The 27,208-nt window shown below is 47.7% G+C and overlaps 2 protein-coding genes across 2 annotated transcripts in view; both read left to right on the top strand.

Moving 5' to 3' along the window:
* Positions 1–1,036, top strand: part of ZNF148 (zinc finger protein 148) — a 43,685-nt gene extending 42,649 nt beyond the window's left edge. Inside the window, exon 8 of the transcript XR_008437922.1 lies at positions 981–1,036. The gene's annotated coding sequence lies outside the window, so the exon portion shown is untranslated. The remainder of the gene's footprint in view (positions 1–980) is intronic.
* Positions 1,037–5,112: 4,076 nt separating this feature from the next.
* SLC12A8 (solute carrier family 12 member 8) overlaps positions 5,113–27,208 on the top strand; it is a 47,957-nt gene continuing 25,861 nt past the window's right edge. Inside the window, exons 1-5 of the mRNA XM_053982344.1 lie at positions 5,113–5,129; positions 8,632–8,848; positions 9,612–9,758; positions 12,659–12,850; positions 15,239–15,470. Coding sequence (XP_053838319.1) covers positions 8,780–8,848; positions 9,612–9,758; positions 12,659–12,850; positions 15,239–15,470 — 640 coding nt within the window. The 5' untranslated portion in view covers positions 5,113–5,129; positions 8,632–8,779. The remainder of the gene's footprint in view (positions 5,130–8,631; positions 8,849–9,611; positions 9,759–12,658; positions 12,851–15,238; positions 15,471–27,208) is intronic.

Below are 27,208 nucleotides of genomic sequence, written 5' to 3'. Positions count from 1 at the left end.
TTGGCTCAGCTGGCTGGGTTTGGCCATGGCAGAGAAGGGCACTCAGGTTTGCTCTCATGTCTTACCCAGGGAGAGCAGCCCTGGCAGCGGTGGCCACGCACAGCCCAGGGCGGTCACTGACTGCAGCAGCAGAGACTGAAAGTGGCTGTAGGAAATGCCCCTGCTCAGTCCCTCTGAGCTGTGGGAGGCACTGCTTTGTGTACCCCTGGAGCAGAGTGTGAACACAGCTCCAGCACTGGATAGGACTTGGTTTCAATTTTACTCCAGTGTGCAAGTTATGGTATTGACTTTTTAACATACCTTATAAACTTCATGTGATATATTAGCATCCAGCCAGCATAATAACTGCTTTTAATGGTTTCATGTTTGATGGTATTAAGTTGTGGGTGCACTCTGACTCTGCAACATGCCTGATGATAGAGTGTCTGTGTACTCAGCCACCCTGCTTGTCTTTATTTTCAGTTACATTGGTTATACTGATTTTCATTTGTTTTAATTATGTGGTGGAAATAAGAAATCAAAACTGATCACATATTCCTATTGACTTTTATGATTAATACTGTCAAAGAGTAAAGTGATACTGAAAGATACTTTTCAACATTTTAATATTGAAAAGAATTATCAGAACCTATATTTTGTGTTGAGTGAGAAAAACAGTCTGTTTAAATTAGCTTGCTTTTAGTTTTTGCTAGTAGAAGGAAGCATTTTTCTATTAAAATAATTGGTTATTTGTTTATTTAGAGGCATTAAAAATATCTCTTTGCAATTAATGTTTTTCTTGCAGTGCACAGGGTAAACTATTTTGTGGCTTCAGGATAGACCGTAGTTTTATTATAAAAGTTCAGAGATTTGGAGGTGTGTTGTCTTAGGGAGGTCATCTCAGAAAGCATCCTGTTTGTTGATTATCTTCTGCATTGCACTTGCCAAATCAACAGAAGATAGTCTTCCTAGAATATTGTTTGCTTTTTTGTCTGCTTTAGTTGTCAAGACATGAAGTTTAATGAAGAGAGCTGTTCACTGGAACAGGGTTTTTTTTAAAAAGGAGCCCATCTGTGCTGTCCTTTTGAAGCCAACAGCCCTGCCCTGGTTGCTCAGGTAAGTTGCTTCCTGTGCAGTGCTCTTCCCCTTTCACACCAGGGTTGGTCTTCAGGTTCATGACATCCCTGCTGCACCATCTGCTTCGAATGCATACATGTACAAGCCCCTGGCAGAGATTAAATAGGATGATTTGGTGAGGTTCCATTTTAAAATGTGCGTGCAGGTCTTTTGCAGTCCAGCCAGTCTACATCACTTTTGCTTGTGTCAGCAGCCATGCACATCATGCAGAAATCACGGAATCCAGTTCCTGCCTCTGTTATTTAAACTCACTTCTGGATGTTTGGTGGGTGTACAAGTCACTGTTGTTTTTTCCACTCAGAGTCCATCTCCCTGGGCAGCTCTGCCTGTCTTCCACGGGACAGCCAAGACATGTTGCTGCATGATTGCTGTTGGTGTGATTTCATTGGGTCGGTGCCTGTGTCTTCCAGGCCTCTTGGCTAGAAATGTGGTGCCCACTCCCAGACCAGGCTTTGTGATGACATCTTTTTAGATAGATCGGTGCCTTGGCAGTAGCTTGTACATAGCTGCTTTCATTTAGAGGAGGTGATACCTTCTCAGCAGCTATGGAAATACAAGTAGTACCACTGAACATGTTAATTTTCACTTTAATTCACATAACATCTTTGTTTTCATTGTCAGATGTGATCATTAGTGCCATTTCACAGAGGCAGAAGTAACAGCTTTTGTTAGATCAAAAGCACTAGCCTGGCCCAAATGAAACCAAAAGGATCCATTACTTTAGCGGTGTAAATTATAAAAAAATACTTCTCTGTTGTATTATGAATAATGACTGTTCAAAATGTGTAAGTATTATACTCTGGAAGCTCTTCAGGAGCAGCACATCCTTAATCGGTCTTGTCACAGGATAAACTGAGCCATGAGAGAGGATAAAGCAATGCTGCGAGTGCTGGGAATGTTCAGGGTAATTGCGAGGTAATCCCGACCATGCAGTCACGTGCAACAGCAAAACAGAGGATGACATCAGAAGCTGAAAGGATGACTTGTTTGTTTTCTCTCAAGTCCTGTGTTTTCTTCCATTTCTCTTTGCCAGTTCCTGAAATCATCTTTGTTTAAAAGGTAAAGTAGACAGAACAGCTTAAGAAAGATACAGCTCAGAAAGACATAAGCAAGTGCAAGGGTACCAGTGGGACAAAGTGATCTTTTCCTGCAAACCAGGACTCCGAAAGGGGGGTTTTCTTTAGGACTACATCTTTTCCCTTAGAGAAAGAGAGCAGGATGATTGATAAAACTCTTAGTCAAACACGTAGCTAGAGTGATGGATGTTGCAGCTACTTGAAAATGTGCCATAAGGACAGTGTGAGTCCTCATAGCAGGTGTGGAAATGTACTTTGGCAGTATTGGCTCTCACAAAGTTGTTGCCTGAAAATCCATTTTAAGGAATTGAAACAAGAATGCTCAGGTATTATGTTGATAACTGCTGTTACACTGAATATCACCAGGTAAAAATCCATTTTAAGGGCAAAATATTTTACAGTTTGTAGCTGTGAGTGAACTTGAAAAGGATTGTCACTCCATTTAGTCTGAGAACATAATCTGTGTCACAGCCTGTTTTACGGTCAGTCTAGGGTTTGTAGGTCATTAAGTGATGTGATTAGCTAAACTGGGTAGTTATTCACAGTTTGTGCTGTGTGTGTACATGGAAATTGCACATTGTGTTATGTGTATGGCAGCTGAAGATGATGAGGTAGGTGACAATATTCATCCTATTAAGAATCAATCCTTTCCACATCTCACAGGATGGCTCAGACTTGTGGATGTTTCAAATTCTCATCTTCTCTTGCTGACTGACCTCTGCGCTGCTGCTTTCCCTCTTTCTGGAGGCCGTGTTTGTATCTTTGACACCTTTATTGTTCCCATACCTGTTCTGTCCCATGTAACCTTTTGTCATCCTCTTCACTCTCCTAAATCCATTTCCATGCTCCATTCCCTGGAGCAATTTCCAGTCAGTGACACTACATGAACCATCAAGTCTTCTCAAATCATGGTTCAGGATGTCCAATGTGGGTCTGCCAGGCTTTGGATGGCTCCATCTGCCCCAGGACCTGTGTAACTTGGAGAGGATTCCAGCAGGTCTGTGGAAGTTGCAGTGTCCTTTGTTAGCCCTGAAAGCACTCGAGATTTGGACTTGAAGAAAACAGTTTAACTCTTAGTTTAATTTTTCTCGCCTTTTATTCCCTGTAGAGCTAAGGTATTCAGCATAATGAGAGAGAATTCTAATTAGGGCTTTTAGAAAATTTTCCCAGTTTGTTTGTGATAGTTTTCTTGGAAAGCCTTAAAGTGATGTGGAGTAAGACTTACATGAAGACACTGGTTCTGAAATGCACACAGAAGGGGGCATTGAAGGAGGGCTCCTGCTTTTGGAAGGATTCTCTTGACAAGCGGGAGAATGTTGAAAATTGCCATGACTAAAATAGGAACAGACAGAGAGATTAACACCGAACATTCCTGAAAGTGCTTCTTAGCAGTGCTTGGTGATTTTAATGTGTCAGTCCTTGGAAAAAACACCTTTTACTGGATTTCTCCTGTGATTCTTTTCCAGTGCACAGGCAGGATTTCCCAAAGGAGTGTTCAGCAGTGGCAAGTGGCAGTAGCAGCTGGCCCAAGAAACTTCTTTAGCTCTTGCCAGGTGTGCACATGTGTGTGGGGAGGGCACGGAAGTGCCTGCGAGCAGGCTACAGGGCTTGGTCCTCAGGGAATTAGTGACTCTTCATCATTGCTGCAACAAATGCAAGATACTGATTTCAAATTTTTCCCTGGCCCTGAGGATGGGAGAATCTGGCTGAACCTGTTCCCTGGTAGTTGTAGAGTGTAAAAAGAAGGGAGTGGAGGAGAGCTTCCAAATATTCCAGGAATGGGATGCCCTGGGGAGCTATCCATAGAATTGGGATGTTCAGCTTAGAAAAGGTGCTTAGGGGTGACGTAATTGCAGCCTTCCAGCACCTGAAGGGAGCTTAAAGGGAACACTACAAGAGCATGAAGTGACAGGACAAAGGGGAATGGCTTCAAAAAGAAAGAGGGCGGGTTTAGATTAGATACTGGGAAGAAATTCCTCAATGTGAGGGTGGTGAGGCACTGGAACAGGTTGCCTGGAGAAGCTGTGTGGATGCCCCATTCCTGGAAGTGTTCAAGGTCAGGTTGGACAGGGCTTTGAGCAACCTGGTGAAAGGTGGCTGCCCAAAGCAGGGCAGTTGGAATCAGGTGATCTTTAAGATCCCATCAAACCCCAGACATTCTGTGATTTTCTCAGTTTCATCCTCCTTTGAGAAGCCATCTGTCTTCTCTGAACTCTTGCTTTCCTTTTCTGCCACTTGCAGAAATTTGTGGTTTTGTTCAAGAGTAGAGACGTGTTCACACTTTGGCTCTGCAGGAAAATCAAAACAGGTTTATTGGATTACATTAATGTCTTGTATGGATCCTTTTTGAAAATGAAAATGGCTCTAACCCATTTTGGAAGTAAATTAAATCAAAGTGTACTACACGAACTCTAAGGAAGGGTGGCTGGCGCTAGATTTGATCCTCTTTATATTGAGACTGTCCAAAATTCCTGTCTTTAGTTCAGGTGGGGCTTTGCCTGTGCAGGGTCACAGAATTTCTTGACAGCCCGGGGCTGGGAAGTTCGACTGGATCGACTTCCTATTGAAACGTCGCTGCAGCCGCTCCTGCGCGGAATCAGAGCCCCCTTTCCCCGTGGCCAGCTTTTGCTCAAGCAGCTGTGAATTTGCGTATTTATTCACTTATTTTGTCAGACTCCTGAGAACTGCAGATTGAGTGGCAATCTGCTCCCAGCCCCTAACGATTTCTGTTTCCCACGCTCGGCGCTGCGCGGTCTCGGCGCTCCTGGAGCCGGCGTGTCCCGGGCTCGGCGGGTCCGGCCCGAGCCGGGCAGGTGCTGGTGCCGCTGCGGGGGCGGGCGCGGTGCCCGGGCAGACGTGGCAGCGCCCGGGGCCGCCCCGGCGGGAGGCGGCGCCGCGGGAGCCGGCGGGAAGGAGGGAGGGCCCGGGAGCCGCCAGGTGAGTGGGGTCGGCACCGCGGGGACACCCCCGAGCCGGGATGGGGGACCGGCCTGAGCCGCGGGGACCGCGCAGGTGGCGCCGGGCTTGGCTTGGCTTTGCCCGCTGCTCCCTCCGGTGTTGCGGCGGCTCGGTCGGGGCGGAGGCGGCGGAGGGAGGGAGGTAAACGGAGGAGAGGAAAGCTAAAAAATGAAAACCATGGTGAGGGTGAAAAAAAAAAAAGGTGGAAAAGAGCTCCCCCCCCCAAAAAAAAAAAAAAGGTAAAAGAAAGGCTAATTAAAATGGGCGTGGGGAGGAAGTTAAAAAAAAAAAGGTAAAAGAAAACCAGAAAAAAGGAAATGGAAGAGAAAAAAGCAAAAAACAGGGAAACAAAAAGGAAAAAAAAAAAAGAGGGGAAAAAAGGAAAAATTGAGAAAAAGTGAATTTAAAAAAGGACAAAACAAACAGAGGGACGAGGGAACGGGTAAGTCGCAGCGCTGCCCGGGCAGGGGTGGGCAGCCCGGTGTGGCGGTGGCCGCAGCCCCCAGGTGTTGGCAATGCCGTGGCCTCTGCCGAACCGAAGCTCTCCGGCCACACCGGAAAACTGAAGTTGTTGGGGAGAATCCGGGCTCGTTTCCCACGTCCGGTGTTCCGCAGCCTTCGTTGCTCTACGGAGATATATGAAAACAAAACGAGCTCGGTAATTGTCCTGGCTGGTGCAGTAAATGAGTAACTGGGAATGGCCAAGCGCTGCTCTGTGTGGTGTCACATTTGTTGCACTGACGGCTGCTTCATTTCCCTTTAATTCCGCTTTCCTAAAAGGCTCCTAAATTAGGTGTTTTTAAGAACTTGACCCGGAGAGGAGTTGAAGGGATTTATTAAAACTAAAAAAGCTGTTGGCTGCTGTGTCCCTTGGGAGGAGAGGCTTTAGGAGCACCTCCTCTGGCGGGGACGGAGGCTTCTGAGGTCGTGGGACCACACGCAGTTGTGCTTGGGAAGGCGTTAACCTTTCCTCTTCAAAATCAGCCAGCTCTTGAGTAGCTCAGAGCAGCGACGCTTAGCTCAGAAGCAGCTTTAATGTGATCATTAATAAAATAGTGCTTTGAAAGGATATGGAGGGCACAGAAATTTAATCTATAAGAATCTGGTTTTGCAATTAGATATAGAAGTGTTGCAGGAAAAGGAGATGAGTCTTTGTAATGTTTCTGCGAGGTTTGCTAATGCTCTTCTGCTCTCTTGAGTGCTAAATGGTATGGAAAGATTAAAACAGACGTTCGTCTTTAATTTATAGACTGGTTAGTGTATTTGGCAGAAACTTTAGGAAAAACAACAGCAATTTACTTTCAAGTTAGAGGCTAACTTATATTAGGGAAAATTGAATCTGTTTAATTTATTTATCCTGTGTATAGGAGAAAAAGCTTCCTCAGGATTGGTGACCTAGGTACCAAATAGCACCCAAAAATATCCCTGTACTCTTGGAGTGCTGCGTGTGGAAAGAGGAGGGCACCTGCCCCAAGGTCTTTCCACTCACAGACCCTAAATTGCAGAAATATTTGCATGTTGATGGATTGGGATGTGGCTGTGAGTTCATTTGTTCAGCTCCCACTCCTGTACTTTACATCCCCTTCTGTGTTTACCTTGGCTACCTCATAGGGACCAATGGATCCAGTTGTGGTGGGATGTAAATAATTACAGAATTGGGTAATAAGATTTTTAGGCAGTTGGAAATGCCACAGAGGAGCAGCCGTGCAGAGGCAATTTCCTGGGATTGTGGAGGAGGAAGATCTTACAGCAAGGTGAGCAGTAGCTGAGCAGAAAGAGCTCTAGAGCACAGGGCAGGAGAAGGATTTTAAAGCAGATAAAAAGGAAGGAAATTGTGAGATAAGGGGATTTAAATGTCTAGGCAGGTAACATTTCTTGCTAGGTGTGCTTCAGGTCTAAAATCCATGTGTGCAGCCCTTCTTTCTGCATTTTGCAAGTTTCAGGTGGGTTATATGGGTGCATGACACCTATTCAAGTAATGTCACACACCAGGCACACTGAGAGAGTCACTTCAGCTCTGAGCTACTCTAAGGGGTTGGAGCCATCTCCTTCTGACTCCCTTGGTGGAGTGGTTTAGGAGAGCAGGGGGCCACAGAGCTGCAGCCTCCCTTTGCTCCACATCTAGATGGGACTGCTGTGGCAGACTGGAGTGTGGATGACCCCAGTGAATGCTTTACTGAGTGAAATATCTGTTGAGGAAGGTCTGCAGTAGGGATTCGTAGGAAAACATGGCTATTGAATTGTAATCTTGTTTCACGTTGTGTATTTTCTTCCATTTTTTATTACTGTGGCTATTTGAAAAAAAAAAAACATGAGTTTTGTTTCTTTAGAGTTCATCTGCTCCTGCTGCTTTTGCCCTGCTTGAAGCCCCAGTCTCCCTGTAACAGCAACAATTTGTGATATTGTAAAGGGTTATTTGCTTAAAGAAATGTGGAGGCAGCAGCAGGGCGTCTGTGAACTCTCACGGCTTTGGTGCTGCTTAACTGGCCATGTGGGCAGGGCAAAGAAAAACCTCCCGTGCTGGCCATTGTACCCAGCTGCAGGAGACCTTCTGCAACTGAAACACTGTGGTGGAGCAGCATCTGCTTTGGTTATTTAATTCTGGGTATTTCAAAGTAGAGTAATAAGGGCAGGATGGTGAAAGGCATTCAGACCCTGGTGCAGAAATCCTGAGAGACACAAAGTAGTTTCTGTATGTCCTTGTGCAATAGGCAAAGCACATTTCTGTTGGGTTCCTGCCCTGAGCCTCTGATTAATTTGGTCTCTGGTCTCAGGTAAGGTGTCCAGCCCTTGGTACAAGCCTTGTGTGATCATGGTTGGTTCTTGTAAGCATGTGGGCTCAGCTGGCCAGCAAATTACCTGCCCCAGGAGAGCCAATGACCCAGACAAACTGCCCTCTCCACATTTGTGGAACAAGCCTTACTCCCCTCTGGCTGCAGCCCTCTTTGTCTTACCTACGCATGTTGTACTGTACTGAGGAATAGCCAAAAGGTCTCTCTTGACACCTGGTGTGGGAGACTGTGGGTAACTGAATACAGTGGCAGGACCTTGGTCTGCAAAAGGTACAGCTGAAGCAGATGTGGTCAAGGCTGTGAAGTGATGAGTGGTGCTGGGAAGTGAATAATCCATGTGTCCTATGTCACTGGAGCACAGGAGCATGCAATGACATTACCAGGCACCAGATTTAAAACCAACGAGAGGAAATGCATTTTGCAGACAACACTGTGGAGCCACTGCTACAGGATGCTGGGGTTAGTTTGGAAAAGGCTACCAAGGACTGTTAAATGTGTGGCTGATGGTGGAGCCGGAGCTGGGAGCAGGGCTTGGGAGGGTGCTGGGGGAGCATTGCTCTTTGCTCGCTGTGGTGTCACTCTGGTTCAGCATCTGCTACAAGCTGCTACTGACTGTGTGGACAGTGGCCTTGTGCTTTGGCAGACTAAGAAAGCAGCAGTTGTGTCTTTCATCTTTCCTACTTTCACAGTAAGGCTGGAATAAAACCATGAATCTTCTACAACAGAGGACCCAGCCCTGCAGGAATTGGACCGAGCTGAGCTTCCACTCAGAGCAGCTTTGCCTGTGGTGGTGTTAGAGCTGTGCTCTGGGCAGGCGGAGGTAGCGCGGAGGAGACGATGTTCAGCCGGAATGGTGCCCGAACTGAGGGATACGTCCAAGAGCTCTTCCATGAGGAAGCACAGCAGGTATGTCAGAGAGCCATTTCCTTTCCCAAATTTCTATCTCCATGGCCTCTGCACTCCTGGTCACCTCTGTGCAAAGGAACAGGACTGAAGTAACAAAACTGACCTTTGTTTTGCTGTGTATGTCTGAGGTGTATGACTTAGAAAGGGAGAGAGGGCACTTGATATTCAGAGGGCAAGAGGAAGCAGTTGCCATAGGAAAGCTCTGGAGTTTCAGATCTTGGTTCCAGCAATTCTGGAAAATCACCGTGCCCAAGACCCAGAGTCCCATGTCTCCTTGAGAAACAAAGGGTCCTGATCAAATATGACTCTGATGGGAAAACCATCTTAACCTACTCTGTTGGTCCAAGCTGGTCCAGCCTGGTTTGTCATATCCTCTAAGGGACTTCTACCATGCACTGAGAAACCTGCTTGCCTTGGTGGAGTGTTTGGAAGGGACAGGAGGAGAAGCACCCTCTGTAGCTGCAGGCTCTGTGAAGAACCCTTGAATGGTGTTTTTGGTTGATGCATCGGGGTTAATTCACTGAGGCTCAGCAGGGCCCTGTTGCTGCTTATCCTACAAGAATATAAACAGAGTATTGTAGGGAGCTGTCTCTTTCAGGGCCCAGGCATCCCAAGAGCCCTTCATCACAGGGACAACTTGCAGCAAAGGAGTGTCTTAGCAGCTGTTGGTGGCCATCCCCCTGTTGGTGGCTGGCTGTGGCAGCACTTGTGCAGCCTGCCCATAAAACATGAGTGGTAAACCCCAGGCTTTGCTTCTCTCTAGGTATCTCAAACACAGACCAAGCCCTGGTGGAAGATCCAGCTGTTTGTATGGGAGCCGGTGCTTTTTGGAACGTGGGATGGGGTCTTCACCTCCTGCATGATCAACATTTTTGGAGTGGTTCTTTTCCTGAGGACGGGATGGCTTGTGGTGAGCAAGTGCCGACTTGGTTGAATGTTTGAATAAACATTTTCCTCTGCCCTCCCTCCCTGTATCTCCATCACCACCCAAGTGTTTTGGATTCTATGCTCTTTATTTTAGATGTTGCTCATGCCCTCTGGTATTTTGTAGCTTTCAAAAAGTTCCACTAAAATGTGCAGCTGAAGTGGTCTTTGTGAGTGGTTTCCTATCTTAGCTTTCAGAAAGATAAAGGAAAACACAACAACCAACCTTGGCAATGAACAGGGACAACCTTGTGTTGTATTGTTGAGGAGAAATTAACACTTTTTCAGGTAAAGTAGTTACAGCCACTCACCCATCTTCCCAACACCACTGAAGGAGGTCTCTTCCAAACATGCCAGTGTTGGAGTTCCTGATTTTTTGAATGGGGAATCCTCAGTCAGGTGAAATTGTCACGGCTATCAAAGGATCTTCCACTGCTGGGTCCTTGATAGTATCTCACTGAGGGTCAGAGCCTGGAGTACTGTCCCCTCTTGATGCAAAATACTGTATTATACCTCAAAATTTCCCCTTAGAAATTTAAGAACTTAGAAGAAAAGTTTCCCCAGAGATGGACGGGATTTGAGCTTCAGGCAGGGTTTTTGTCACAGGCATGGTGGACACCTTCCAAAAGGAGCAGGAAGACACTTGCACTCTGCACTGAAGACTGCTTTGATGGAGGTCTTGAGGGGAGCTGCAGTTGTTGTGGTGGAGAAGTTGGGATGATTTTTTAGCTTCCTTTTCCTTCTGATTTTATTTCCTCCACATCTCCTTTGAAAGCAAGTTACTTCTGGAGCAAACACAAATATAAACAAAGCTAGTGAATAAAAGAAAAACAGAACCAGCTGGAAGCTAGCATGAAAGGGAAGGGAGGAGAAGTCAGGGCTGGCAGAGAGCTCCCCTGGCAGAGGACAGTCATATGTCGAGCTATTCCCAGAGTCAGGCTTTTGCTATAAATTTCCAGAGCTGGGGCTGGTGAAGCTTTGCAGTTCCAGGGGACCTAATCTTGCTGAAATGTTCAACAGGGATTGCTGCTGCACTAACCCCTTCCAGCATGCATGCATAAATAAGCATCAGTGCTTAATGGGGGATTTTTCTTCCCACTTTCTCTGCTTGCTATTGTTGCTGTGAGTCCAGCATTCCCCCTTGGTCTTAGTGTTAACCCTTTATTCTGTAGGAACCATTGGATTGCCCATTAATAGCTGCCATAGCCTGCTACCACCTTTCTGGAAAAGCCTGAGGCTAAGTGAATGTTTGCATAATGTTTGCTTTTTTTTTTTTTAACTGAAGCATATAATGTTTATTAACCATTTAACCATTTAACCTGGGATAAGCAGCTGAAGAAAAAGAACAATTGTCCTTTTAAAAAGAAGTATGGGGTTGGGGTGGGTTGTGGTGCTGACCCAATCACAGCTGTGTTTATAGAAATCCTTGGCTCTGTTCCCCACTGACCAGATAACACCTCTGTCAAAGGCAGCAAAATGCTGAACCAAAATAGGATTTTATGATGATACCAACATCCTGGATATGTTTCTGTTTTTTTCACCAAAAAAAAAAAAAAAAAAAAAAAAAAAAAAAAACAAGAGGAAAGGAAAAAGAATCTGGGATTTCAACCAACCCCGGAGCAGGGAAGCAACCTTTTAGTGCTGGTGATAAAAACCCTGTCATGGCTAGCGTGACTTCAGAGATGAGCATTGCTGGAGCGAGGTTGGAAAGAGGGGATATGGACATGGCCTGGAATATGAGTAAAAGGAAGGGAAGCCAGATGTTAACAAAGCCCTGGGCACTGGAGGAGACTTCTGATTGCTGTGCACTGGCCTGAGCGATTTGTCAGCAGGGGAAGGTGGGCTGGAGCACGAGGGAAAACTCCTGACCCTGGAAAATAAATTACAGCCACGTGCAAGAGAGTGGGAAGGTCCTGAGCTCAGAAGAGTTCTTAAATTCTTTTGGAGGTACTAAGCACCTTTTCTTTCTGAAAATCTGATCCTAAATGGCAAACTGAACACCCCTCCTCCCCCCAAAGAAAGGGGTTGTGCTGGCATTTAAAGCCACCAACCGGGACCTGCAGCTGTGTTTGTTCAGAGACTTTTCCTCTTTGCCACACAGAGGCGAGTGCAGCAGCTCCTCCTGGAGCCCTCCCTCTGCCCCAAGCAGGAAGGGTTGTTTTTTTTTCCCTGGGGCTGAATCCTGTGCAGAAAAGTCTCCTGAGCCCAGGCAGGGCGAGAGCCACCTGCCCCTCTGAGTACACCCTGCAGATAAGGGCCGGCGCACGCTGCTTTATGAGAGTGTGATTTATCTTCCACGCTGCGTTGCCTTTGGGGATTTGTTCTTTGGCATCTCATTGTTTGGAGGGATCAGAGCTTTCAAAGGTAAATGTTCTGAAAAATTAAAATGCAAGCTTGATGCTGTTAATAAATCAGTCGTTGCAAATCCCAGGGGTTCAATTTTGAAACTACTTTTTGTTATGAAAGTGGTTTTTTTTTTGGTTTTTTTTTTTTTTAAGCATGTCATTCTAAACCATGTAGACAGACAGTGATCCCCTGACTGTGGTGGCTGAATCATTGTTTGACCTCATTCCTTTTAAACCAGTGGACAAAATCAGTGATTCATGGAGGAACCCACTGACAGAGCAGAACCTGCTCATGCAAAGGTCTGCCCAGCCCCAGGCTCAAGGACAAGACAGGTTCTCATCAAAGGGGTGCTAATAAAGGCTCTAAATTTGGCAATCAATTATGTTAATTAGACAAGTAGGGGTGTCTGTGTGTGTTTCTTTTAATCTGTAATGACTCCAGATTCATAGACCACTAGTGACTAGAAGTGGTAGGTCCTTACTCTGGCCCAGCAGATTGGTGTGAATTAATCTTAATTTGATTGTTTTTTTTTCATTCCAGGGAAACACTGGCATTGTAATGGGCATGTTTCTGGTGTCCTTTGTCATTCTGGTTGCCCTAGTGACAGTCTTGTCTGGAATTGGGGTGTGTGACAAGTGCAGCATTGGAAGTGGAGGAGTCTACTCCATGATTTCTACTGTCCTTGGAGGTCAAGTAGGGGGCACCATTGGCCTCCTCTACATTTTTGGCCAGGTAATTTAAAGAACTTATTCAAAGAAAATTTGGAAACTTTGTAATGCAGATATTAATCTTGTGCTGTCCTGCTGCAGAAAATAACATTTCAAGTAAAATCTGGGTAATGCTGGACAACATGGGAGAGCACCACAGGGAGCACTCAGCCCACGCTGCTCCCCAGGAGCAAGCCTGTGCATGGCAACGTGCTGCCTGGCATGGGCCACCCTGGTGGAGGAGCTGGGTGTCTGGACAAGCCGTGCAGGACACATCCTCGCATCCCAAATTACCCCCACTGCCAGGACATGCCCTTGCTGGTGGGAACTGAAATTAAACGAAGCAGGAGAGGTCGGGGTGGCCAAGCAAAGCTCAGTGAGTGGCTGTGGACTGGCAGGTTGGCCTTGGCATGCTCCACATACCCTTAGGGATCAGGCAAGCCTTGGCTGCTGCTCTGTGGGAGCCAGCAGAAGTGGAGCTGGTGTGGGAGGAGAGCTGGGCAGGGGTAAGGGCCACAGCTAATTGACTTCTTGTGAGCCAAAAGTCACAGTTCTGGATTTTCTGAAAGATCCCAAGGAGCTGTTGTGGTGGTGAGGCACAGAAATACACAAGTAGTCTACAAAAAGAGTGGAAAATAATCACTTAAACCTGCAGTAACTTAACCCTCTCCCCCCATAAAGATGTTATGAACAGTATAAAACGTGGTGAGCAGAGAAGCATTTTTATAGAGGTTTGTTTTTAACTGACTGGCTTACAGCAATCTCCAAAACCCCTGAACAGCCCCCAAACCAAAAATAATCCCCTCTTCTCCTTTCACTCCAGATTAAAAGCAAGTGTCCATAAAATATGAACTGAACCCAGTTACAAGCCAAGATATGGAAATGGGCCACACATGAGAATCCTTCCTGTCATATTTTCCACTCTTGCTCTCCGAGAGGACCCCGTCTGGGAAAGCAATCAGGTTGCAGCCTGTCCTGAGGGTCGTAAAAGCTGGGCTGCAGCAGCCCTGGCCCCTGGCTTGGCATCCCATGTGCACAGGGGCTGCGGGCTGGGAGCTGGCAACTCTCTTAAAATCGCTTTGCCTGCTCCCAAAAGCTGCTGATGCCTTTCCTTCCTCAGCTGTGCTTTCTGCCCAGTGTGCCCTACACCAGCTGCAGCCTGATCCTCTGCTGCAGGATGCTCAGGGAGTGCTGTAACCTCTGTCATAAGGGAACTACTGCCAGAAATGGGGTACTCCCTATTCCCTGCTCTGACTGGGGCAAGTGGGGAATGACTGGCCATGTGCTGCAGAGGAAGACTCTCAGGGTGTAGTTCCCCTGGTCTAGGTGTCTGCCTGTGATGGAAATGAATCCTCCAGGATCTCCAAGCTGTAGGTGCCCAAGTCTGAACATCTGCATGCCATCAACCTTGCTGAAAACCACACAAATCCTGCAGCTCCCGGGTATGAGCCAGGTTGTCCTGAACACCCTCAGTGGAGCAGTGCTGGGTCAGTCCCAGGTGGGAGATCTGCAGTGAATGTGGGCTCTGCTCTTGCTGTCTTGGGTGGGGGTTTTGTCCTTTCCAGTCGTGTGGTAGCTGCACATCCCTCAGCTGTGGACAGGGATGGTGAGATTGCAGGACCCAAGGTCACACCAGCTGTATCAAATGCAGCTGTCTGCCCTGACCTGGTTCTCCAGGGATGCCATGCGCTGGAAAGGGTTGTTGCTGGAATGGCATCTAGTGGGAATTTCTGGAGTGAAACATCCTGGTGTTTTGGGTTGTTGTGCTGCAGTGGTGTTTGAGCCTGCAGATGTCCTGTCCTGCAGGCTCTCGGCCAGCTGGGGCAGAGTGTGTCCTGTCCTGCTGCAAGGCAAACAGGCAGCTTTCCTGGGAGCCCAGGGAGGCACGGCTCACACAATGTGCTCTCCTCCAAAGTGCAGGCTCCATTCCAGCAGCAAGATGGGGAGCTGGTGAAACGTCAGAGTTTGCATCCAAACTAAACACCGAGTTAAAAATAACCCCCAGGAGGCAGCGAAGGGGAAAACAAACGGCTGCTCTTCAGGCAGGTGTTGAACTGGGACCTTTTCCTCCAGAGAAACAGAAGAAGGGGACAAACAGAAGTTGACTCATCCTTTTCTCTCTCAGAGAAGCCAGTGTAGTTTCTCCTGGAGTGTTAACAGAGGGTAGATGTTACAGTGGAACCCAGCCTTCCCTGTTTGCCCGGCTGCTGCCTCGGCAGTGTGCTGTCTTACAGCAATAAGGTTCAGTCCCTACAGGCCAGAGTAACATGAAAGGCTGTACTGTGACAGCCAATGTCTGTCTGTCTGTCTGTCTGTCTGTCTGTCTGAACAGAGGCCCCCACAGCCTGGCGTGGGGCTGTGGATGGGGGTCCCTTTTTCTCCTGCGGGGCACTCACAGAGCTGTGTCCCTCAGTGTGTTGCAGGTGCCATGTACATCACTGGCTTTGCAGAGTCCATTGCAGGTGTCCTGAGCCTCAGCAACATCTGGGCAGTGCGTGGCATCTCCCTGGCTGTCCTGCTCGCCCTGCTGGGAATCAATTTGGCTGGGGTGAAGTGGATCATCAGGCTCCAGCTCCTGCTGCTCTTCCTGCTGGCTGTCTCAACACTGGACTTTGTCATTGGGTCCTTTACACATCTTGATCCAGGTAAAGCTGGGGGTTCATTGCATTGGGGTCAGCAGGCATTAGTTCCCTGGGGTTTTCTCTTTAGCTGTCTTTGTGAAGTGACACTCACTTGGACAGTGGTAGAGTTCAGAGCTTCCAGATGTACTTTTAGAGACAACCCATAATTTTGCAGGGAGTGTTTCCAGTGTATGACTGAAGGTGTCTTACTAATTTAGGTGTTTAACCAGGGATTGAGCTATCAATTTCTGCTCTTGTTATATTTCACTTGGAGGTTTTCTAACAGAAGAGAGCATCTGTGTTTGCAGTGTTCTTTGTAGCCTTCTGCTGCCCAACTCAGCATTGTGCCTGTGAAAATGGAGGATTGTGAATTTGAGCTATGGAGATCTTGTCTGGAGACCTCTGAGGCTCCTTAGACCCTGGCTGTGCTGTGCTGTCCACTCTGCTGGGCCTGCTGCCCAGGGCTGTGCTGGGGATCCGAGGAGAGAGCTGGGTGAGGGCAGGTGTCTGCTGGGGTTTCAAGCGCCCATGGGTGGGAGTTCTCCTGCTAACTTTTCCCAGACTGAGTTCAGCCTGCAGTGACAGCTCCAGCTCGGGCAAGGGGGAGGTTCGGGGCTCCCACCTGCAGCCCTGCTCACACCAGGTGCTGTTCATTTTCTTCTGTCTGTTTGCTGGGAAACACATTGCAGGGCAATAATGAAGTGTAATTAGCCGAGTAAACAGAAGGTGTCACCTTTTTCTTGGCTTCCTCTGTGTCCAGCAGCACCTTGGGGGGTTGCAAGTGACCTACTAAAGTGAGTTTAAGGAAAGATCTTCAGTTTTCATTGACAGCTGTGATTCAGCTGCTGGGCTGGGTAGCAGGAGGTGTCATGTGGGTACTCGTAGCACCGATGGCACAAGTGTCATTCATGCTGCTGTTTTATTTTGTGCTGCTGCTGTGGTGTGCAGGGATGGTGGCATGGGGACAGAAGCAGCTGCGCCCCTGTCAGACAGAGCCTTATGGAAAGGCACTTACACTTTATATTTAGCATGTAGGAAATGCCCCAAATGAGAGCCTGTGAAAGTTTCAGCAATACTTGTAAATGAGAATGAAGCAAGGGCAGTTGTGTTGCTGTAGCGTGTTTTGCAGAGAAACCAAATGACCTGCTCCAAACCACTGTGTTTCATATAAAGCTGTTTTCTAGAGGAAACGGGGCTGGGGGGGGAGTGTGTTGTATTTTTGTTGTGCTCCTAGTAGACCTTTCTGGTAGTAGAGAAAAATCAATACTCGAGGTGAGACCAGATAGTAGGAAAGTGAACATAGGACCAGGAGGCAAGAATTAAAGGAATACAAATGACAGCAGGAAACATATCCAAATGGAGGCCAACATAGTTGTCTTTGATCTCCTCCACTGCCAAGCACTGTCATTTTCTTCTGACAGAAAATAGAGAAAGGAAGGGAAATGAGGTGGCTGAGATTGCAGATGCTGCAGTTTAGCCATGGCTGACTAAAGAGAGGAGGGCTTCCAGTGCAGGGAAGGGATCGGGCTGATGGTGGCCGGATCCCAGCCCCGCAGCCCCGAGCAGCGCAGCGCTGGGGTGGGACCCGCACAGCTGGCAGGGCACCGCTCTGCGTCTCCACGCTGTGAGAGCGCGGTTTCCCTCCGGCCTGGGCGGGGGGATCCTCCCAAGTCCTGCATTTCCCCAGAAGGCCTCTGAGTGGTGTGTCAGCACCAAGGGTGAGCGCTGGGCTCCGAGGAGCCTCCTCACGCTGTGCTGTCCGCTTTCTGCGCCCCACGGATGGATGGATGCCTGTCTCTTGGGACTGCACCCACCAGCAAAGCATCCCTCCTGCAAGGAGCCTGCAGGTGGGACATGCAGGTGGTGCTGCAGCTCCAGCCTCCAGAGGCAGCTGGTGACAATGGCAGAGTGCAGTGCACCAAAGCCCAGCACCAGGGGAAGCATTTGAGACCCCTTTGGGGTGGGCATTCCACTGATCAGCCCTCCACAGCCCTCAGAAGCGTGCAGTTGTTTTCAGTTTGGTTCTGTGGCTGCAGCAGGAACTGAGATGCAGAGGAGCATGCAGGGAGAGGTGATTTTTGAGGCTGGAGCTGTGAGCTGCATTGTAGCTGACAGCTTGTCTGGGTCTTGTCCTTGTTTTATAGCAGGTTTATGGGGTTTCAGTTCACAGCCTTGGGTCTCAGTCTCTGACCCTATAAAGTGGGCCTTGTGCAGCCATCCTGCCTTTTCTGCCATGGCAGCCTTTTCTCTCACTTAACATTTCCAAGTGCTGCGCAGACACGAAAGGACTGCACATCTGCCAAGCAGCAGTTACTTGAATTTAAATAATCTCCAGGAATGCCTGTCCATCTTGAAGGTCTTAACTGGCTGCCTTTGTGTGGTTGGGCTGGGTGGAGTCCCCTGCTCTTCTCCCCATTCCCGCAGCTCACACCCAGGCACACACCAAATCGGATATTGTCCAAGCACTCACTCCCTTCCTGTGGTTTGCCTTTATTTTTAGTCTGAGGACGGAGCATGTTTACACAAAAGGGGGCTTCTCAGCAGGGCTTCCTGCTGCTCTTTCTCCTTTTTTTTTCTCTCTCTTGCTGTGGCTCGCTCCTGCTCCAAGAGCCAGCTGGGCTCCTGCAGCCAGGAGCTGGGACTGGAGGAGCTGAGTGCCTCCAGCAGACCGGGAGTGCTCTGGGTCACTTGTTCAGATGCTGCTGACCCCTCTGGGCCTGCCAGCCTGCTTGCTGCCAGCCTACCCTGTCCCTCTGCCTGGCCCCCAGGGCTTTTGCTGCTTTCCACAGGCTGCCTGCAGGGTGGGGTGGGACTGATTTTTTGGAGTTAATCCTAAATCCTCCCTTGGCTTCAGCTGGCACTTCCCCCGGGGCTTGGTCACAGTCCCAGGCTGGGATCTCTGCCAAGGGTGGGTAGCAAGGAGAGGGGCTCCCTGTTCTGTCTGAGAACCAGCCTCCTTGAGCTGCCTTTGGCCACCCAACTTAAAGCTCAGTCCCTCCTCCAGAAACAGAGACCCTGGTGCTCCTTCCTTCAGACAGGAGACATCCCCTATTCCCTTTTTCCCTAGCACAGGACAGTGTTTTTAGCAAACCTAACACAGGTGAATTGAAATCAGTCAGTGCTCGACTTCTGAACCCATCACCAAGACCCAGCACTAGCTACAAATTTTCACAGTAGCAATGCAGGGTTGTTTTGGTTTGTGTATGTCTGTATTTTAATGATGGAGGTCCATACCTCAAAATCAACCTGAGTTATTTTGGGAGGAGCGGTGAAAGTAGAGGAGAGGATGCTCCTTTCCCTGACCAATTTCTCAGAACAGTATGTGAAACTTTTTGGCCTTTTCACATCCTGAACATTAGAGTCACGGAAAAAAAAGAAGATAAGCTGTCCGTTAATGCCCACTATTTTATTTTCCTAGCATATCTCTGCTAATTTTTGTGTAGGGTGACTCCCAAATACTCCCTTTCAATTAGGCGCCTGCTTTCCTGTTTTGGCAGTGGCTCCCAGGTGCCCTGTGAAAGCAGAGCGGCTGTGGGAGCTCATGGGGGGGGCATCACAGGGAGGAGGGCTGGTGTTAATTTGGTTGTGCTTTGATGGGGAGATGAAAGGAATCACAACGTGAGTGAAAGAGGCCCAACAACAGCCTCTAAAATGCCTGGTGGGGGTGAAAAATAAATTATCTTGTTAGTAATTCAGTAATTGTGTCCCCTTGGGCTGGGATTCCCCAGTCCTGCAGTAGATGGTACCACGTGGCTGGGGTGAGCGTGGAGCTTGGCTGTGTGGGGCTAAACCCCTCTCCTCAGGCTGGGAAATCTGGGTAGTTCATTTCTTAGGGATGCAGGGAGGTTTGAAAGGCATATTGCTGTCAGGGTGCTTCTGCTTGGGATTATTTTCCATGCAAACCACATCCTTCATGTCACCCGCTTGGGTATCAGCTTCCCTAAGCTGCTCACGCAGAGCCCAGAAAACTCATTTATCATTTTCATTTATTCCTCTGAGGACAAGTGCTTTGGAGGATTCATTCCCCTCCAATGTTCTATGGCCGAGCTGGGAGCTGATGCTGTCCTCTGGGTACCACTGGTAAGGATTTGTGGGAGATGAGTTTTGCCTGGAGCTGCTCCAGCAGACAGGGAACCTGCAATTGTTGAAGTGATTTATGTATATAGACACTCTGGTGTTGTAAAGATGCCTCAAATGCTGCCTCTGGGGCTTTGATGGTCTGAATTAATTAAAAATATTCCCACAGATTGAATATGAAAGTGATCAAAACATCCTAATCAGGTGCTTCTGCTTGGGTCTGGGTTGTTTTATTTTATTTTTGGGCATAAGGGGTGTGCCCCAATATCATAAGAGAGGGTGCAGGAAGGATGTGTGTGTCAGAAGATGATCTGCAGCAAATCCCAGAGGCTTTATCCCGGCTGATTGCTGACTTCCTGGCCTGAGACACATCTGGAAACTGGCATCAAATCCCAAGTAGAAATCACCGTGCGAGCAGCAGCAGAAAAAAAATAAAATCCCACTTTGCTACTGAACAAGGTACACACCGTGGTGGATAAAGGCAGGAGGCTGCTAATACACTCTTTATTTATTAAAAAACATGGGATTGCTTTTCCCAGGTTTTTCCAATTATAGTGCATTGAATGGCCCTGACATCACTCTTGAGTGGGGGCCAGCCTATTCAACAGTCTGGCGAAGACATTTATTAACTGGTTACCTGCCAATTGTCTGGGCTAGGAGCTGCAGGACAGATGTGTTTTGGAAAGTGATAACATTGTTAGAGGCCTTATTTAGATAGTGAGAGGAAAGCTACACCACTCTGTCCAGGTTCTCTGAAGTAGGTATTTAAAGCAGTTTATTTAGAAGGAAAAAACCAAAGCAGTTAGTTTGAGATGGAGCCCTGCTGCCCTGTTTGTTGGTAGGTTTTCACGGTGTTTCCCTGCTGGAGGACATCCAGCAGTAGGACTGTGTTGAGGAGCAGCAGTCTCGATTGTCGGCAGATGCTCAGGTGTCAGCACAGCTGCTGCACCTGGGGTTGGGACTGGCACCCCTGTGTCCCTGCTCTGCCGAGACCAGGCAGGATTCCCGAGCCTACCGCCCCGAGGCATCTCCCAGGAGGTGGGTAAAGAGGGGAGGAGGGCTCAGGGTCTGCGGGTCCCGCCCTCCTGCACCTACTGGGCTGCACTGGGGATGGATGCCATGTGCATCTAATCTGCTCCGAAAAATTTCCAGTGGTGGATCCTTTGCTGCGTCCCCGCGGACCCTGCTCTAGTCACAGCGATGCCAGGCTAACTCCCTCTTCCTGCAGCCTAAACCCACTGTTTTGGGTCTCTTGAGGACTTGGCACAATCCGGTGTCCTTCCTTTTTACATTAAACTACCTTGCTTGGAAGACCTCTGGTGCTCTTCAGTCTTCTCTGGGCTGCTCCATCTGAGCAGCCATGGGAGTGAGCAGCCCTCTGCCACGTGCTACTGGGGATGAGCAGAGTCTTGGCCTCCCCTGAGACCCTAAAATGTGTAAAATGTGCCACCGAATGGTGCTGTCATGTACTGGCTGGTCCATTGTACCAGGTCCATTCCTGGAGCCAGGAGAGGCTTTGCTGAGGTTGTTACAGGTTTAAACTTGCTCAGTAGGTAATAGAGTTCCTGATGTACACGGGAGGTTTGGTACACATTGATTTAACCTTTAATTGCTTCGCTGTTTCCCTGTGAAGCAATGCTAAGCTCATCTTCCTAGAACTTGCAAATAAATCCTGAAATACCTTGGCTGGCTTTGTTCTCTAGACTCTGCTTTCATGTGGGGTTTCCCCATCCATTCCTCCTATAAAACCTCCTGTGCAGGCTCTCCTTCAGCAGCAACTTGTTTAATGCTAGAAAACTAATAAAGCTGACTGGTTTGAGGAAGATAAATATCATCCCACATTTTCTCCCTCTCTCCTCATTGCTGTGTTTGGATGGGACAGCTTTATTTAATTGTATTGTTTTTTTTTTGGTGCCACCATATAATAGTTTTCAAATGATGGAGATATTTTGCCTCTTCTTTTTTTTTCATTCCTCCAGTGTTTAATTCCAGTCACAGTTCAGCTGTGCCCTGAATCAGCTTTCCTTATTTAGGGATTTAATTTATTAAGATAACTTCTAGATATTAGATTCTTCCTCCAGCCACGTCACTTCTAGTTTGCATTCCTCTGTGGGAAATAGGTCCTTATCTTTGTTCATCCTCTTTCCTTGCTTGTGTTAACAATTTTTGGCATTTTTTTGTCCGTAAGTAAGGGATTTTATTCTGGTTATACCTTCACTAACCTGGATGGTAGTTCAGTGGTTCTTTCTGATTTTTCTTTTTTTGTTCAAAGGGGAAAATGCATCCATTGAAAAATTGATTTTTGTAGGGAAAATGTATTCTATGACATACACAGAATTAATTTAATAGTTTCAAACAAGCAAACAAAAATTCCTTTTAGGTGACAACATCTTGCTCAACCTTTCCAAAATCAAATGCTGTTATGGTTTGATTTGCATTCTGAAGCAAGACTTAAGGCTGTAGCTGTGTGTGTATTGCATATAGAGGATAATGAAAACCTTCCAAAAATAAAAAGATACTATCATTTTAGACACAAAATCAAAAAGTCAACAGAAAGAATAGTTTTCTTTTGAAGTACCACTGTCATGTGGATAATATATCCATAATTTATTATGGGAAGCTGGGAGCATGGGGTGCTGTAGTCATGAGGATGGCAGAAGGCTCATGGCAGGATCTGGTGGATTAAGTTGTATCATCTTTCCTTTGAAAGATGGGGATTTGATCAGTGTAGATTTGGCTTTGTCCCAAATTATACATGGAGTAACTCTGAGATGGAGGGGAGGTCACTCCACAAATCCAGAGGATGTGTGTCATCACCACTGAACTGCCACTCATTTTCCTCCAATTGTTGTGCCTTAACTCAGCCCAAATTCTGATCTCTCAAGCCTAGGGCTTTTCACTGGAGAAGTTCTTCAGAGCTTCCCACAGCTGGGCACTCTGGGCATGACTTCCAAGAAATACCATTCTGTAATTGATAATGATACCCCATTGATTTTTCTGGAAGAAGGATGGAGCAAGGGACACTGTACTTCTTGTCCTCTTTGCAATGAATAAAATAATTTTTGCCAGCTGGTTTGAATACCAGTGAACAAGCCAGGCTGAAAATACCACATCAAAGAAATTAAATAATTGAATTATAATTAAGTAATGGAAGGATTTATATATTACAGCAACTCTAGTGCTTAGCATTAAATAATGCAAAACATAAGAAGAATTTAAAAAGTTGAAACACCTGTGTTAAAACCTCTTACTTTTTTTCTCCTAACCAGAATTTCAGAGTTTCTAACTGTAGAAAATATTCATTTTCTGGCTTTTTTTTTTTTTTTTTTTTTTTTTTTTTTAATTATTAAACCCCACCAACCTGTAGAGACAGAGTAAGTGCCAAAGAGCTCTACTAGCTACTTCTGGGCACATTCCTAAGTTTTCCTTTATTTAAGCAGTGCTTTTGTGATCTGAGTGTGCTCTTGTGTACGTTAGTGGTTTTCCGCTTTCCCGAGAAGCTGAGGCAGAGATAAAGCAGGCACATGGGGAGTGGGCAGAAATTAGCATTTCCTCTCACCCCGTCCAGTCCTGCAGGAGATGTGGTGTGCCTGGGGGGAGCTTGGAGGGAGGGTGGGCTACCTCCTGACCTGAGAGAGGTGACAGCATCCTGGAAATGAAAATTGCTCCATTAGCTAAAGACAAACATCGGAGACAGATTTAAGCAGCTCCCTTTGTTTATTCTGCCCTTTATGCTATTTTTAGCTGCTGGCTAGCACCCAGTCCTGCAGGTCCATTGCCTTTAGGGAGAGGAGGTGCTCGTGATCTGATGGCTCTCACAGCTGGGATGCTCCACGAGGAGTTCGGGGTGCAGTTACCAAAAAGGATAAATATGTCAAGGGCTGATGACGCTTTTTTTCAGGGTTTCGATAGTTTCAAACAGATCAGCCCTGGCGCTTCTGCTCCAGTCTCTCTTGCTCGCCTGAGGGTACTCAGCGCAGACATCCCATGTCCCCCCAAGCCTCCTCTACACTGCAGACCATTGCACTGGCTGATGTCAAACCTCTTTCCAAGAAGCATCCTGCAGCAGGCTGACCTGCAGGACGCGCTGCAGAACCCCTGAGCAATTTAAGAAGAGGTCGCCCAGAGTGCTTTCCCTCGACAGCGCTGTCAGGCTCCCGCTTGCTGATTTGTCTGCTCGGCTGAGCGGTGTTTGTGCTCGGGGGTGATTCCTCGCCCTGCAGCAGCATCGCCGGCAGCGGGACAGCGTCCCTGTGCTGCTCCGGCCCTAAGTGACATCTAAATACCCCGGGGTTGTCTCTGCCGGGGTTGGTGGGGATACGCAGGTGCGGTGGAGGGTGCTTTTTGGGAGAGGATTAATGGTGGGGTCCCCCGGAGCCCACAGCAGCAGGAAGCCGCATTGTGTGTTGACTTTAAACAGGCGGTTTGGGAGATCAGCTCTGGAGCAGAAAACAGCGACTCGGGAGGAACAAACACTCGCTGCTTCAGAAGGGCGGCGATTTCCTTTTGGGTAAACACGTCATTAATCTCAGGGAGCACATTCTTTTCCATCAAAAGATAAGGGATTCCAGTTGCCTTTCTCAGGGTTTGGCCTTTTTAGATTGTTTTAACTGTGGCTTTCGCTCCTTCAATTACAGACTGTACATACTCTCTCTTTTTAGGTTTGCTGGCTTTATTGTGGGTGCAGAGAAAGTATTGGGCAAGGAAACTCCTTCCCTGCTTTCTTTAAATTTGCTCTAATCCTTCCTCACCACCACCCTCTTGCCAAACTTTTTTTCCCACTAAAACCTGTCTATTTTTTGCTACTTGCAGCTCTGACGACTTTGAAACGTAAGTGTGGTGTTTGTCCTGATTCATGAAATCTCCTTAGTGCTTATGATAAAATAGGAGCTTATTTGTTCACAAGTGGAAAAATAGCCATGAGCTTCTCTCCCCACCCTGGGCTGCCTCTTACTGCTCTGTTTTGGCCCTTCTGAGGGCCCTTTTGACTTGCTGTGAGGTGTGGGGTGATGCCAGCTGTGGCAATTTTCAGCTGGCATCATTCTGACACATGAGGTCACAGCAATGGCAGAGGTGCTGGTTTTGCTTCTGCTCCCTGTGGCTTGGGGTCTGTGGTCACTCTGAGCCCTTTTGATCATTAATGTGTTTAACTGACATTTAGGGATGAAATTACAGAGGGAATTGAGTCTCTTTGCATTCTTAGCTCCTCTTCCCAATATTTTCTGCTAAGGGCTGCCAACAGCAACATAGGTTAGGGTGGGTTAGAGCAGGAGCTGAGGAGCTCCCACATCCTGCATCTCTCAGTGCCCTGGCAGCTCAGGCAGATGCTCTGCAGCCTTTCTGCACTGTCAGTGTGGCCACATGCTGATGTGTTAATTGTGTAATAGCTTCATTTTTATCACTGCATAATCATTGACCTGCATGTGTTCAATACAAAAATTCCTCTCTATTTTTTCCCTTTCCCTGTTTAAGATTCTTAAAGCAGAAATACTGAGACTGTTGGAGCTGCCTGCAGGCGGGATGTGGTCCTGAGGACTGAGATGAAGCAAAGTCATGACATCATTTGTGACATATGGAGAGGGAATGATCCTGTGTTTGCTCTTTTCCATCTGGGCTGGGCTGCACATGCCCCATCTGCAGCTATAGAGCTGTGCTGCTGCCCACAAGTCCAGCCTGGAGCTGATGTGCTCCTGGCTTGCAGGGCATGTGCAGTGCTGCGTGCTGACTCACATGGCACAGGCATTGCACTGGAGCTGCAGAAAAGGGCAAGCTGGGTTGGGTGCATGTGGTCCCCTGGGTAGGCGAGTGCAGTGGTAGCTGACAGGAGACAGGGGCATCGGTCTCATCAGTTTGTCCCACCTCCTCAAGCTCTGCTCCCCTGCAGCTCTTCTCTTTTCCTTCTGCTTCTTCGCAGTCTTCCAGCCAAAACTTGTCTTTCCAAAGGTGAAGCAGGAGATGTCCTGGAGGATGTCAAAACATTTTTGTATTCCTGTACAAGTTCAGCAAATGTCATGTTTATTCTCTGTTCTTGCCAGCACGGCTCTGCCGCTCAATGCCCTCTGCTTCCATGACTCATCAGTTCCCTTACCATTGTCTTGGAGAACTGGGACTTTCTGGTGAAAATCTGTTCATGCATCCCACAGGTTGAGTGTCAGCCACAGCAAGCTGAGCAGTGGACCACCACACTGTCCTCTCTCCACCTCCAGCATTACTGCCCTCTGCCTGTTTTCCTGCCTGCAACTGACCTGTAGCAGGGTGGCAGCAGTAGGACAGTGCCTGGGATCAGCAGTGGTAGTGTTGGACTTGCCTGGGAAAAAATATTGGGAGGACCTTGGGAGCTGGAGCTGGGTAGTTGTGAAGGCATGGCTACAGAAACAGGCCAGCCTTGGAAGAGCTTGGGAATGTGATTGTTAATGTTGGTGTTAAACAAGCCCAAACACAGGAAGCCAGGTGTGTACATGGAGGGATGTGGAGGCTTGTGACTGCACTGCTTTGATTGATTTATTTTTCATTCTGTTGGGAAAGGTGATTCAAGTGTTATTTGTGACCATGGTGCCCTCTTCATGCCTCTCTGATTATGCCAATCCCCTGGAGAGGTGCACCATTTTCAGTGCCCATTGCTGGGTGTGCTGTATGGCACTGCAGGGCTATGGCTGTGGTCAGCTGGAACCACGTCATTTTCTAGCACATCCAGCACTTCATTGAGGAGATCCAGAGCTGTTGCATCAAATGATCCTGTGCTGTTTGTTGCCTGAAGTTAAATTTTGGTGTTTGCATAGAGTAGGGGGGCAGGGGAGAACAGAAAGATAAAGTCCTTGGGGTTTTGGCAACATTCATGGCTTTGCATCCATCTCTGCACATCCACAGTTCCTGTGTGGATGGTTAATGCTGCGGATCTGCAATTGCACACTGAGATGCTGAAAAACCTATTGCTGGTGGTGCTTTGGCATCCAAATTTTACTTCATTTAAGCTAGGCATGCCTAACTTTCCTTTGACAAGTGAATATGCTGCTCTCATGTGATAAGCTGTGGGTTGTATGTGTGTTTGGGGGACTTTGGTCACCACCAGACGATGGGTGATCTTATTCTGAAGGCAGGAGAAGAATTTGTATTTCAGGGGCTTCTGGGGGGAGAATTTCACTCCTTCCCTGCTGTAGAGCACTTCAACCTATGTAGGAATTAATTTGGTTTAGGACACCCAACAGTCACCTGATAGACCACAACCTCTGAGAGATAACCAGCCTGACAGGGCTTGACTTGCCCGTGGGGGAGTCAACAGCTCAGAAGTTCTGGGCTTGTACCTTGCCCTTGGCTAAGGGTTTGGAGGAGGAAAATGTAAGCATGTGGTTGGTGAGGAGTGGAACTTTATCTTACAGCAGAGGTGTGTGTTCAGATGAGGATGGCACAGTGGGACCAGGCTGTGAGGACCATTCCTGTTTTCTCCACAGTGGTGTGCTCGGATATCTCCAGCACCCACAGCAGCACCTCGTTCTGGGTGTGCGCTTGGACTGGCATCCAAGAGCTGGAATTCAGAACTTGTGCCAGAAGGGTTTAGTGGTGGAAGAAGAAATGGGAAAAAGATAGAGAGCAGAGATAATTATGCCAAGGATATGTAATTATTCTTTGGCACTCCATGTCTTACACATCACACAGGATCCTGAAAATGCTGAGGTCAGACCTGGGAA

Source organism: Vidua macroura, chromosome 7, assembly GCF_024509145.1.
Source record: "Vidua macroura isolate BioBank_ID:100142 chromosome 7, ASM2450914v1, whole genome shotgun sequence".
Taxonomy (NCBI): Eukaryota; Metazoa; Chordata; class Aves; order Passeriformes; family Viduidae; genus Vidua; species Vidua macroura.
The sequence above is the reverse complement of the archived record's forward strand: the minus strand, read 5'-3'. Positions and strand labels throughout refer to the sequence as shown.